Source organism: Schistocerca nitens, chromosome 3 (genome assembly GCF_023898315.1).
Source record: "Schistocerca nitens isolate TAMUIC-IGC-003100 chromosome 3, iqSchNite1.1, whole genome shotgun sequence".
NCBI lineage: Eukaryota > Metazoa > Arthropoda > Insecta > Orthoptera > Acrididae > Schistocerca > Schistocerca nitens.
In genome coordinates, this window is record NC_064616.1 from 290,469,521 (window position 1) to 290,483,934 (window position 14,414).

General features: G+C 41.1%; 1 protein-coding gene across 1 annotated transcript in view; it reads left to right on the forward strand.

Moving 5' to 3' along the window:
- LOC126249185 (rho GTPase-activating protein 45-like) overlaps positions 1 to 14,414 on the forward strand; it is a 607,616-nt gene that overhangs the window by 448,698 nt on the left and 144,504 nt on the right. The window contains exons 4-5 of the mRNA XM_049950840.1: positions 2,068 to 2,149; positions 2,278 to 2,353. Coding sequence (XP_049806797.1) covers positions 2,068 to 2,149; positions 2,278 to 2,353 — 158 coding nt within the window. The remainder of the gene's footprint in view (positions 1 to 2,067; positions 2,150 to 2,277; positions 2,354 to 14,414) is intronic.

The following is a 14,414-nucleotide window of genomic DNA, read 5'->3' on the forward strand; positions in this document are numbered from 1 at the left end:
TTACAGTTTTTTCTGAACTGCATTTTTTGTTGCACGTGAAATAAAGCATATTAATTATTTGTGTACAGCATAGGTAAATATATCTCAAAAGAAAGACAAAGTACAAGCTTGTTTTTTCACTGGAAGTTCCTTACACTACTGTGTTAAAGCAGACTTTCAAAAAGATGTTGTCATAAATTATGGTTCAAGAAACTTTTTGATGACAATAAAAAATTTCAATAATGAACTCGTAGTTTTTCTTTAAAAAATCTGTAGTTTTCAAATATAAGTCATAAGAGTTGTCTGCATTTTAGTTAAGTATGTTCCAAGACAGTACACAAAATTTTAGATCTCTATCTTCAATAATTTTTAACCAGTGTGTACCAGAACATTAAAAAATTGGACTTTTGGGAAATTCAAGTTAAAGTTAAATCTCGATTCTCTACTTACTCTGAATAACACTAACGCACCCTAAGTCCATACTCATACGCACCTTGCTCTCCCTCCCTTTTCTTGTTTGGACATTTCCTTCTTACCCTTGCTTCTTTCGTGGTTTCTAGCACTGATTCCTCTGCCTTTGAAGACACTCCTGCTGGTAACGGCAGTTAAAGTTCTTTGCATATTTAGTCCACCAGGCATTCCCATCATTTTCATAACCTTAAACTTTGACAATGCACCATCACTGAAATATAGCAGAGCATACAGCACACCTATTTTCAAAGTATTTGGTCCTAACAGAACAGTGTGGGTATCCGTTCTGTAATCTCCCCCTCCTCCCCATACCTTCTTCCATCAGTCGTACACATTAAATAATACCTACTCCAAGTAATTAATAAGCGAAGCTTTTTATGAAGGTTGCTTCTTAACAACAGATTTCCTACTAGTTTTCGTTACATTATTAATTTCGATTATTATTTCATAAATGAATCCAGAAATAAACATAGTAAGCAGTACAGGATTGCGTAATAATAGAGATTTTAAGTGTAAAAATAATTCGTAATTTCAAATATTTCTAAAAAATGATTTTAACTGTACATTCAGAACTAGTAATCATCGATTATAACATAGAAACTAAAATATTTTATAAAGTAATTCCTTTTCATAAATTATAGATTTAAATGTAGCATACTCGTATAAAATTATATGAAAGTTTGCAGCAAAGCGACTGAGATAATACAGTATTAACCAGTCCAAAATTCGAAATATGATACTGGTATCGACAACTACTGTCGAGGAAAAGTAATGCTAGAGGAGGATGTCCCGTTACAGTTCTCATACACAGTTATTAAAACTTTAATTTGGCTTTTGAGCCTTACCGCGTAAAATCTTGTGTCACTAAGAGATTAGAGACTAAAAATTCATAAAAAAACAAACGAGTGAGAACAATCTTCTGTTTCTAACAGAGCTGTCAGTGTGACATGGAGGTGTCATCATGCGGCATACACTTTTAAATTCCTGTAATTTTGGGGATTTTATCGGTACCCTTGCTCTTGTTCAGAAAACTACAGAGAATTTTTCAAGACAATCGATTTTTTGGCACTTATTCGCATACTAGGTAGTTCACTTAGTACATAAAGTTAAATCAGTAGCCTGTATATCCTAGCCAAGTAAATTCAATGATAGTTCGTATTCATAAAGATAATATTGTACTACTTAATTCTGTCACTGACGTAAACTTCTGAAAACACATCTGTCACTGAGTTAATCTGCTGGGTTTTAGTTTACTACGAAACTAGCAGCATCATCTATGGCCCCTTGGTACACTAAGCCATGATGATTAAATGTCCAAAATTCTAAGCTGAGTAGACGATTTTAGATAAAACTTTAAATTACGATATATTTTTTCTTTCTCTTAGTTTGATGAAATAAAGCCTATATGTTGCCCCAAACTACACTCAAGTTACCTATGAAGACCCCCATGAAAATTATTCCAGCAGTTTTGGAGATAACTGTGTTCAAACAGACAGACAGGCATGACAGTTTTACAGTTTTATTAGTAGTATAGGTATAGAAGAGAGATAATAATTACCGTTTTATTGTTACTATTACTACAGGTGTTACTCTAAGTATCTTTTTCTGTTTGTACAGGTTTTGACTTCGAAAGTAACAACTCAGAGCCCAAAGAATTCTTCGAGTGCATTGATCAGTTGGCCCTAGCATTCAGCAGTCGGTATGTAAAAGTTTTTAATAAACCACTGCTTTGCTTACCGCTATAGATTTTATATAATAATCCTCGATTTTACATTTTGATGTTGTAAGTTGATGTTGAAGAAGCCTAAAGCTGGTGCTACGTTACAGGGTTTCCGAATATCTAATGGGTGACCTGGATGCTCCAGGTGCCTCACCTGCAAATCGGAGTCTTAGCAGAGCAAAGGTACGTTAGCCTGTGAAACATGTCACTGTTTTCACTACTGTAGTTGCACTGGTGTTATGTATGAGCATGTATAGCTGCTTTCAAACACACTTTCGCATAGTATCGTAATATGTACTTTGTATTCTATAACTTAACTGAAATGTTTCGTGCTTTCTTTGTAAGGATTCAGTGAGACAAGTGCTTTCGCAGTACCACACAGACACTATAATATGTGACTTCAAAGAAATAACAATCTCAATAAGAACGATTATAATGACTTTCTTGCCCAATTTCTTCGTTTCAGTCTGTATCGACTTTGCTATTTTGTCAAAATCTGACATTTTGAGCCCGTGGCTGAGTACAAAATATAGGTTGACTCTTACACAGAAGATTACAGCAACCAGCCACTTTTCATTTTATAATGCTATTTACTTATTTAAACAGCACTGTTAAAGTTCTGAACCGATAGGTTCATCTTCAGACGGCTATTTCACGTTTTACATTGCAATTCATGTTTTGTTTCCCCACTTGAAGAAACTTCCTTTGGGTGGTGGTGCCTTACAACCAAAACAAATAGCATTGTAAAAAGTGGCTGGTTGCTGTAATCTTCAGTGTAAGAGTCAACCTGTATACTCCATCGACTTTTTGAGGACCTTACAGCGCATTTTATCCTTCAGAAATATTTAGTATTACATAGCATTTTTTCCGCTATGTAAATAATTTAAGTGACAATCTGACCAGCCCTCTTCATCTATTTCCGGACGATGCAATCCTTTGTTGTTTTGACTCCAAGCAATAACAAAAATTGAGGTCCTCCACCAGAGAACTAAGAGAATTCCTTTAATTTCTTTTACTTAAGAAATGACATTTATTTAAAGACTGGCTAATCTTGAATCATATTCTTAGACCTCTGCACAAATTTCTTGGATGAGTTTTTTTGTTTCTTTTTTGTCTATTTTATGTGTGTGACAAGTTCCTACCTCGAAAATGTTAGCCACTGGCATTTTAACATCAAAATCAGTAACTTTTTGCGCACGAATGGAATATCTTGTAAAATCTTGTAATATTTGTTAATCACTTTCATTTTGTTTATTTCTAATCAAAACTAGTACAGCAGATTTCTGGTCATTTGTTTGAGTAGTTGGTAAATTAGTTTTCTAAAGAGGGTCAATACATGTGCAATCGATTTTTCACTCTGCGGTGGAGAATTCATCGTTTTGAAACTTTCAGACAGATTAAAACTATCTGCCACATCGGAACTCCATGCCTGAACACTGACTTCTGTGGCGAATATTCTTACCAATTGAGCTTACCAATGACACGCCCTTATAGCTTTACCTCTCCTGATATCTGCCGGAATATTCATATAATTTTGGACTCTTCATTTGACAAAACCAATTTGTAGAAACTTTGTCCAATAAATAACATTATGTTACCATGTTCTGAGAATAGTTTATACTCTGAATATACGTTAGTAATGTTGAGGAAAATCTAATAATTGTAGTCAGGTGATGAAACTTGTGAGAAATATTTATTAATGTAATTGTAAATATATTAGGAGTGATTAGTAGCAAAAGAGTCGGGAATTTATCAGCAGAAATGAGTGCTATGCTGAAATAATGTCAGTTTCTACGCGCAAATTTTGTGCTTAAAGAAATTGAAAGTATCACCCTTCGGATTACTGAAAATATATTTCTTTCAGCCATAATATCATAGGTGGATAGTAAACACTTCGATCAATAACATATTATTTAACGAAACTTCCTCGCAGATTAAAACTGTATGCCGGACCGTGACTCGAACTCGGGACCCCTGCCTTTCGCGCGCGGGCAAGTGCTCTACCAACAGAGCTACCCAAGCACGAATCCCCCCCCCCCCCGTCCTCACAGCCTTAATTCCGCCAGTACCTCGTCTCCTACTTTCCAAACTTCACAGAAGCTCTCCTGCGAACATATTATTTAGTTTGAAGATTATACACTTTAAAGAAACGGTTCCCACTGATACAGTTATATCACATGCTGATAAGTGCTTAACACAACGTCCGGTCATTGTAGGTTATCTACAATGATCGTACATTGTGATAAGCGAGGGGACCCAGCAGAGGGATGCCAGTGATCACTCTTGTCGCCTAACCGCATGGATTTTCTTAGACGTTCGTAAGTTCTTCTGGATAGCACGACCAGATATATCCTCCATTAGATAAATAAGATAAGATAGGGCTACATCGAGGTTGCCAGCATCAGCAATATCCATTTGTCAGTTGTTTCAAGGTTGCTTGCACCATCCCTATGATCGTGTCTATGAACACTTACAAGATCTTACTGTAACTAGATGAGACTACAGAGCTATGAAATTTTTGCCCATTATGTAATCACGCAATTTTAAAAAATTCAGAAACCGGGTTTCCAACACATCCAGCCCCTATAAAAATCAATGACAGTTACTAAATCAGACACAAGCGTCCCAAGATTAATAAAACATTGGTGTAACTAGATGTCGACAGAGTAAAATGTCATGTCGAAACCACAATCAAGATTAAATCCGAAGGCATTGTCATCAGTCAAGTACAACACTTAGCACTGAAAGCATGTTTATTATTAACACCAATGTACTGGGAGAAAACATTTGACGTAGTCGATGGGGAATGCAGCTTTTATACAGACATCGAACGTTCCAGGACATAGAAAAGCAGCATATTTTGAGAACCTTCCAGAAATGATAAATACTGAATAACAATTGCAGGTGGCTGGGTCTGAACTGATGACCCGCAGCAAGCCGAACATGGACGTTGGCCACTATGTCACACTGCATGAGTAACAGCTCACAGTTTTACTTCCTATCCTGGGGAAACATCGATCCACTGTTTAAGTCCTCATTGGTATCCACTACCGCACCCTGGGTCTAGATATTATCAATGCTCCTCTGTATGGCGGTATTGGTGCATTTTTGTGTACTGGCCGTATTGTTACATCCTGAGCAGCGTAGGTAGCTCCTCCCACGAAACTTTGCAATCGTCGAATGGGCCTTCAGTTTCCTTGAGCCTCCCATCGTCGACCTCCTCCTCTGGACGGAGGTAGGTGTGCCTCTACCAGCCAGTGATTGACGCCCATCAAAAGTCATCATATGGAGTGCTCTGTGCCTCAGAATGATGTATCTTACAAGGATTGTATTTCAACAGCTTTGACAGTTGACATAGCTTTATTGAAGGCATAGCATGCGATGTAGAAATTGCAGACTATTATCAATCGATTCCCTTTTGTTGGCCTTAGGAACCTCTGCCAGAGGTAGACTCTATTTCAGTGGAATGACACTCTGGCAGGTGGAATTTCCACTAAATGCCCTGGAGGTAATTTTAGCACATGCCTCAATTGTTGGCATTCCTTATCGTTGCTGAAATCCTATCTAATGGATCATTAGAGACCTGACCAATGATACCTTTGTCAGATTCTGTCTACAGTCTTCATAAATCCAAGGTAACCACATCTCAGAGTGCGGAAATACTTCAAGATGGCTGGCCATAGATAAGCTGAGATGATCACGAACCATCCCTCCCCCTCCCAATTGTATCATAGTTCCTTATATAATATTATGTTTATTAACCGGAATTCTCCTTCGATCAGTTCCTTATTCTTCAAGGTTTCTGTGGCTTTCATCAGTGCTGGATCTTTCCTCTGCTCAGCAGCGATACTGTTCAATGCAGTGATGACTGAGATTTCATATCTGCTGCTGTATTCTGCAAAAGAATTGTGGATAGGCAGTCCTTGTTTTGCGTCAGTTTTTGTATACCACTGTGCTGTTGCAGCCTCAATGTTCATCTTGTCAGTCGACCTGTCGGATCCTTCAAGCTACTCAGCCAGCATAGATAATAAAGGTTCTTCACAGTGGTGAGTGGTCTGCCAAATAAATATATCTGGAAATTGTTGATGATACAAAAAACTGCAAGACATTCTTTCTCGGTTGTAGGATAGTTCATTTTCGACATGGAGAATACAATGGAAGCAATTTTTTCAACACCTTCCTGAATTTTCACTAGAACTACACCTATCCCATAAAAGCTACTGTCGGTGTACAGTTCTGTTCGGTATTCTCGTTATACAATGGTAAGACTGAAGAAGAAGTTAGGCCCTGTTAAGGAGCATGGAAGATCTTTATTCCACCTCGTTCAAGAAATTTTTGATGTCTCCTTACAGTGATTCATGGAAGGGATGTTCCTTGTTACAGAAGCCCTTTATGAATCACTGGTAGTATGAGCACATTCCAAGAAAACTTCTCACCTCACGAATGTGTCAAGGATTCAAAAAATCCATGAGTGCTCTTATTTTCTCTGGATTGGGACTCTATCGCAATTCGGTACATATCCCAAGGTTTTGGTTTACTGGGCGGCGAAGAGTTACTTTGTCAGACTCTGGCCGAGACCTGTAGTCTGAACTCCCTTCAACTCTGTGGTTAGGCAGTTTTGATGTTCTTCAAACGTCTTCAGAAAAACAACATTGTCATACAGACAGCAAAGGCACGTTGTCCATTTAAGGAGTCAAAATGGGCTGTCCATCGTATGTTCAAAGATGGATAGAGGTCTCTTTTTGCGGTTTTGTTCATTGGTCAGTTGTCGAGGCAGAAACGAGATGTGCAGTCCTAATTCACGAGAACCACAGGAGAGAACCAAGGACTCTCTGACGGCTGAATGATGTCATCTAATATCATCTTCTCCACTCCCTCCAGGACCGTCTGTCTTTCAATCAGCAACACTCTGTGCGAGTGCTGGCTAACTGGCGGATGATCCCCAGCGTTGCTACGACGTTTTAACATGGTCTGCTCGCTCTGCCTTTTCTCCACTCTGGGTTTGAAAGGATGCAAAGGCTGATGCAGTATGGCTAACAATTGCCAACGTCATTCCTCAGTCAGGCCAGATTTTATTGGCAATTCAATAGAAGCTTCATCCCCTGCGTTGTCTGTAGTGGTAGCGAAGCATGGTTCTTCGTCGGTGATGGTTCAAATGGCTCTGAGCACTATGGGACTTAACTTCTGAGGTCATCAGTCCCCTAGAACTCAGAACTACTTAAGCCTAACTAACCTAAGGATATCACACACATCCATGCTCGAGGCAGGATTCGAACCTGCGACCGTAGCGGTCGCGCGGTTCCAGACTGAAGCGCCTAGAACCGCTCGGCCACTCCGGCCGGCCTTGTCGGTGATACTAAACTGCCCTTCCTGAACTATTTTGGCTGTCCCTACACATTTACCTTTACTAATGAGTTGTGGCTGCTCATCACAATTAGTGATCCAATATTCTCCTTGATCACCTGCAGAGATTATGATAATCACTGATGTGTAGATTTCTTTTGTAAGCGTTAGCAGCTTCTTGCACTCGACAAAAGCTTAGAAATTTGACTGATCATCTGGACTGACCACTGGAATTCGTCTCATTGATGACAGCTGGTAACAGCTTCTTAAACGGCAAATAACTGCCGAGAGCTATCTTTGCCTATGTGTGCTTGTTGCAATAACTTCGTCTGTCTGTAGCTGTGCACTCCCACAGTCTCTGGCTGCTTGTGATGGCTGCAGGGTATTCCTTCCTAAAAAAATACTACGTCTAAATTTTTTCGTTAAACGGAAAAATTTGAACAGCTGTGTTCCGTCTTGCAATACATGTTTCTTTCGGTTTGGCGAATTTGCCATTTGCGACTTTCAGCACAATAGCATTCGTATCACGGAACATAGTCTTCTTTAGCTGACTACGAGAAGCATCTAACATAACAGAAAAGGAAGCTCCTGAGTCGCCGGCGTTGGTCGTCGATGACGACTTCAGTGAGATTTCCTGACACCTTAGTGACTGTCGTCCATGGAGGCATCAACTCCATAGATGGTTGCCCCCCTTCCCCCCTCCCAACTTTCCTAAAATCGCCGGCTACGCAGCAGCTGGTAAGTCTGGACAACGACGTGAACAACTACAGCGTGTTGGGAGCGACATCATCCAAGGCATGACGATAGACTTCGTCCCACGCATGGATTATAACCGTCTGCAGTTGACTGGCGTTGATATAAATCTTACGACGGTTGACATCTTGAGGCGTAAAAGTCGTAGAAAACTTTCCTTCTTTCTCTGAAGTACCTTAAATGAGTCCAGGACGTCGACTGTTGTAACTCACCGGCGTGTTGTCCTCTGTCCTCGGAATGTCTTTCCTCCTAAGGAGCGTTGTACTTGACGGATTAGTTGGTTGTTTCTGCAATATTCGGGTGTTGGATTGTCATTTGCTGTTGCAGCATTAGTCCGGGTAGACCAAGTCATAGCGTGCTCGACTAGTGGAGGAGAAAGGTGCTAAAGATTAGTTCACTTCTTCCTCAACGGTCTCTATTACCTCCGGATGGATGGGGTCAACGTTCATGGCTGCCGGTTCTTGCTTACTCGACCCAACATTTCGGACTGCACTGCACCAGCGTATCTCTTCTTTTGCTACCTGGCATATGTGAGAAGCAAGCTCAAGGTGGTCTTCCACAGCTTCAATAAGGACCACTTTAGGCAGTGGGTCATTCTATTTCGTCCGACTATTGTCTGTTACATTTAATTGAACCGCTCGCACCAGTTGGTGAATTCCTCTGTAGTTGTGATGTTCTTTACCAGAAAAGCTTGATATATGTCTCCTGCCACTTCTTTCATCAAGTGTGAGTTTTTGTCGGTTCCGGTCTAATTCGGATTCAAAATGTGACGTAGCGTCAAAATATCCTGTATGCACGGCTGTGTCGCTTTCGCCTGAGTTGAGTGCCGTTCTTAAATTGTTCTTCCACTAATCCTATTTGCTACTAATTGCCGCCAAATGTTTCCTTCAGTTCGGCCAGCAATTTGTACGGGCTATTGAGCTTTTCTCGTTGTTCTCGAACCTCTAACACATTCCCCAAACTCATCATGAGATCCCACTTGTTTTTTTCGCAACTCGATCGAATCCTTTCAGTCATTTCGTCGGATCGTGACCAAAGTCTCCAGAAAACACTCATGGATGCCTGATGTGCAGCTGACTTACTGCTATTTAGGAAACCATCTGTCTTGTAGGTGATGCCTTTTATGTTGCCTGCTTTGAGGCACAGTGATGTAAACGTTCTGAAGCACCCCGCGTTCCTAACAAACAATATCACGTCGAAACCACAATATAGTTCAAAACTCAAGGAAAATCGCCAACGAAGTACAATATTTAGTACTGAAAGCACCTTTATTACTGACAGCCGGAACAGAGCTGACCACCTGGACGGAGGGTGCAGCTATTAATGCAAACATTGAATATTCTGGGATTCTGATATTTATACAGACATCGAATATCGAGAATATACAAATATTATAAACACAAATATTTAATATATTCCAGAAATCATAAATATTAAATAACAAATAAAGGGTGGTGGTCACTCTGAACTGGCGATCTGCAGCGCGCCTGCTAACGATACTACTTACTACATCAAATTGCATGTACTATAGCTCCCCGCAATTTTAACTATCATTTGCTCGTAGACGCATGAAGGCGCTCATAGGCACATGAAGTTTAGTCCTAGAGACCCCAAGCATCAAATCAGATGCCTCTAAGAACACACGGCATTGAGGACATAAATGTGATTTTCACTCCTTGTTCTATAGTATAATTGGACCAGATAACTACACGCATTAACATAAGTTTTGCATCACCCCGGCTCCCAATACTCCTGAAGATAGACGTTGACTGTGGATATTGCATCACAGATACAGTCCCTTTGACTGTTCAGAGATGTCACTAAACACGCCGAAGGTGCAAACAACCATGCATGAGCAACGCCTATTAGACGGATGGGGTCCGACAGCCGATCAGTTCCAGTCATTCCACCAGGAAGGAGGTACACGGCCCATGTTGTTTGTAGTTCAACCATGCCTATACGGTCAATACCGCGGTTTGATCACGTCCGCATTGTTACTTCGTGCCAGGAAGGGCTCTCAACAAGGGAAGTGTCCAGCCGTCTTGGAGTGAACCAAAGCGATGTTGTTCGGAGATGGAAGAGATACAGAGAAACAGGAACTGTCGGTGACAAGCCTCGCTCAGGCCATCCAAGGACTACTACTGCAGTGGATGACCGCTACCTACGGATTATGGCTCAGGGGAACCCTGTCAGCAACGCCACCATGTTGAATAATGCTTTTCGTGCAGCCACAGAACGTCGTGTTACGACTTAAACTGTAGCAAGTAGGCTGCATGATGCATAACTTCACTCCCGATGTCCATGGCGAGGTCCATCTTTGCAACCACGACATCATGCAGCGCGGTACTGATGGGCCGAACAACATGCCGAATGGACAGCTCTGGATTAGCATCACGTTCTTTTCACCGATGAGTGTCGCATATGCCTTCAACCAGACAATTGTCGGAGACGTGTGTGGAGGCAACCCGGTCAGGCTGAACGTCTTAGTCACACTGTCCAGCGAGTGTAGCAAGATGGAAATTCCCTGCTGTTTTGGGGTGGCATTATGCGGGGCCGACGTACGCCGCTGGTGGCCATGGAAGGTGCCGTAACGACTGTACGATACGTGAATGCCATCCTCCTACCGACAGTGCAACCATATCGGCAGCATATTGGCGAGGCATTCGTCTTCATGGGCGACAATTCGCGCCCCCATCGTGCACACCTTGTGAATGACTTCCTTCAGGATGATGACATCGCTCGACTAGAGTGGCCGTCAAGTTCTCCAGACATGAACCCTATAGAACATGCCTGGTATATATAGAAAGGGACTGTTCATGGACGACGTGACCCACCAACCACTCTGAGGGATCTACGCTGAATCGCCGTTGAGGAGTGGGACAGTTTGGAGCAACAGGGACTTGATGAACTTGTGGATAGTATGCCACGACGAATACAGGCATGCATCAATGCAAGAGGACGTGCTGCTGGGTATTCAAATAGTTCAAATGGCTCTGAGCACTATGGGACTTGACATCTGTGGTCATCAGTCCCCTAGAACTTAGAACTACTTAAACCTAACTAACCTAAGGACACATCACACACATCCATGCCCGAGGCAGGATTCGAACCTGCGACCGTAGCGGTCGCGCAGTTCCAGACTGAAGTGCGTAGAACCGCACGGCCACACCGGCCGGCTGCTGGGTATTAAAGGTACCGGTGTGTACAGCAGTCTGGACCACCACCTCTGAAGTTATCGTTGTATGGTGGTACAACATTGAATATGTGATTTTCATGAGCAATAAAAAGGGCAGAATTGATGTTGATGTTGATCTTTATTCCAATTTTCTGTACAGGTTCCAGAACTCTCGGAACCGAGGTGACGCAAAACTTTTTTTAATGTGTGTATTAATAACTTTTAGACAACATTTTAGGAGGGAATAAAGCTAGATCAGCAATACTACCATTTCCTTCACGAAGCCACGTTCGCGTGTTCGGAAATCACTTGTAGTAGTTGCTGCAGATCCGTGGGTAGTTCTCTGGCGATGACTGAATATCTCGTTGTGATTTTACGGGGTGCATCGAATACGATGCACTTGACAGTCATGTGAAACAGAGATCAGTCTGTAAACCATTAGAATTTGATCAGGTATTTCATGTAAGATATTATTACAGCCTATACTTTGCACTATGTTGTGGTGGTCAACAGTCCGAAGACTGGTTTGATGTTGCTCTACACCTTCTCTGCCTTAAGCTAGCGACTTCATCTCTGCATAATTAGTGCAACCTACATTCTGTTTATCCTTCCAACAGTCAAGACTTGGTCTCTCTCTACAATTTCTGCCCCCAAACGTGGTTCCTGACGATTTCCTAATGTCACAAGATGTGTCCTAATAAGTGATCCCTTCTTTAAATCGAGTTATGCCATAAATATCTTTTCTCGCCTGTTAAATTCAGTACCTCCTCATTAGTAACTCGATCTATCTATATAATCTGCAGCACAATATTCTGAAAGAATCTGTTCTGTTCTCGACTAAACCACTTATCGTCCATGTTTCATTTCCATACAAGGCTACACTCTGCACAGATGCCTTCAGAAAAGAATTCCTTATACTTGAATTTAAATTCAATTTTAGTAAATTTATCTTTTCCGGAAGCTCTTTTCTTGTTATTACCAGACAGCATTTTTATAGCCTTTCTACTTCGGCCGTCGTTATTCATTTTGCTGACCAAATAGCGGAACCCATCGACTACCTTTAGTGTATCCATATCCCAAGTAAATTCGAGTACATTCCATTACTTCTGTTTTATTTCTGTTGTTTCTCACCGTGTAACCTGTTTTCAAGACACTATCCATTCTGTTCAACTGCTCTTCCAAGTAATTTGCTGTAACTGACAGAATTGCAATCACATCACCAAACCGCAAAGTTTTTATTTCTTCTCCATGAACTTCAGTTCCTTTCCTAAATTTTTCGTTCCAAAGCAAGCAATAAAAGATTATTGCTTGGTTGTTTTAGGGATTGAGTAACATCCGGTAGAGCCTATAACGCTCTCTCACTCCCTTCTAAGCAACGGTTTCCCTTTCATGTCTTTTGACTGTCTATAAAATCAGTCTGTATTTTATCCCTACTACCTTCATAATTGTTGTTGTTGTTGTGGTCTTCAGTCCTGAGACTGGTTTGATGCAGCTCTCCATGCTATTCTATCCTGTTTAAGCTGCTTCATCTCCCAGTACCTACTGCAGCCTACATCCTTCTGAATCTGCTTAGTGTATTCATCTCTTGGTCTCCCTCTACGATTTTTACCCTCCACGCTGCCCTCCAATACTAAATTGGTGATCCCTTGATGCCTCAGAACATTCCCTACCAACGGATCCCTTCTTCTAGTCAAGTTGTGCCACAAATCCCTTTTCTCCCCAATTCTATTCAATACCTCCTCATTAGTTATGTGATCTACCCATCTAATCTTCAGCATTCTTCTGTAGCACCACATTTCGAAAGCTTCTATTCTCTTCTTGTCCAAACTATTTATCGTCCATGTTTCACTTCCATACATGGCTACACTCCATACAAATACTTTCAGAAACGACTTCCTGACACTTAACTCTATACTCGAAGTTAACAAATTTCTCTTCTTCAGAAACGCTTTCCTTGCCATTGCCAGTCTACATTTTATATCCTCTCTACTTCGACCACCATCAGTTATTTTGCTCCCCAAATAGCAAAACTTCTTCACTACTTTAAGTGTCTCATTTCCTAATCTAATTACCTCAGCATCACCCGATTTAATTCGACTACATTCCATTATTCTCGTTTTGCTTTTGTTGATGTTCATCTTATACCCTCCTTTCAAGACACTGTCCATTCCGTTCAACTGCACTTCCAAGTCGTTTGCTGTCTCTGACAGAATTACAATGTCATCGGCGAACCTCAATGTTTTTATTTCTTCTCCATGGATTTTAATATTCACTCCGAATTTTGCTTTTGTTTCCTTTACTGCTTGTCAATATACAGGTTGAATAACATGGGAGATAGGCTACAACCCTGTCTCATTCCCTTCCCAGCTACTGCTTCCCTTTCATGCCCCTCGACTCTTACAACTGCCATCTGGTTTCTGTACAAATTGTAAATAGCCTATTGCTCCCTGTATTTTACCCCTGCCATCTTCAGAATTTGAAAGAGAATATTCAAGTCAACATTGTCGAAAGCCTTCTCTAAGTCTACAAATGCTATAAACGTAGGTTTGCCTTTTCTTAATCTAGCTTCTAAGATAAGTCGTAGGGTCAGTATTGCCTCACGTGTTCCAATATTTCTACGAAATCCAAACTGATCTTCCCCGAGGTTGGCTTCTACGAGTTTTTCCATTCGTCTGTACAGAATTCACTTTAGTATTTTGCAGCCGTGACTTATTAAACTGATAGTTTGGTAATTTTCGCATCTGTCAACACCTGCTTTCTTTGGGATTGGAATTATTATATTCTTCTTGAAGTCTGAGGGTACTCTGCCTGTCTCATACATTTTGCTCACCAGATGGTAGAGTTTGGTCAAGACTGGCTCTCCCAAGGCTACCAGTAGTTCTAATGGAATGTTGTCTACTCCCGGGGCCTTGTTTCGACTTAGGTCTTTCAGTGCTCTGTCAAACTCTTCAAGCAGTATCATATCTCCAATTA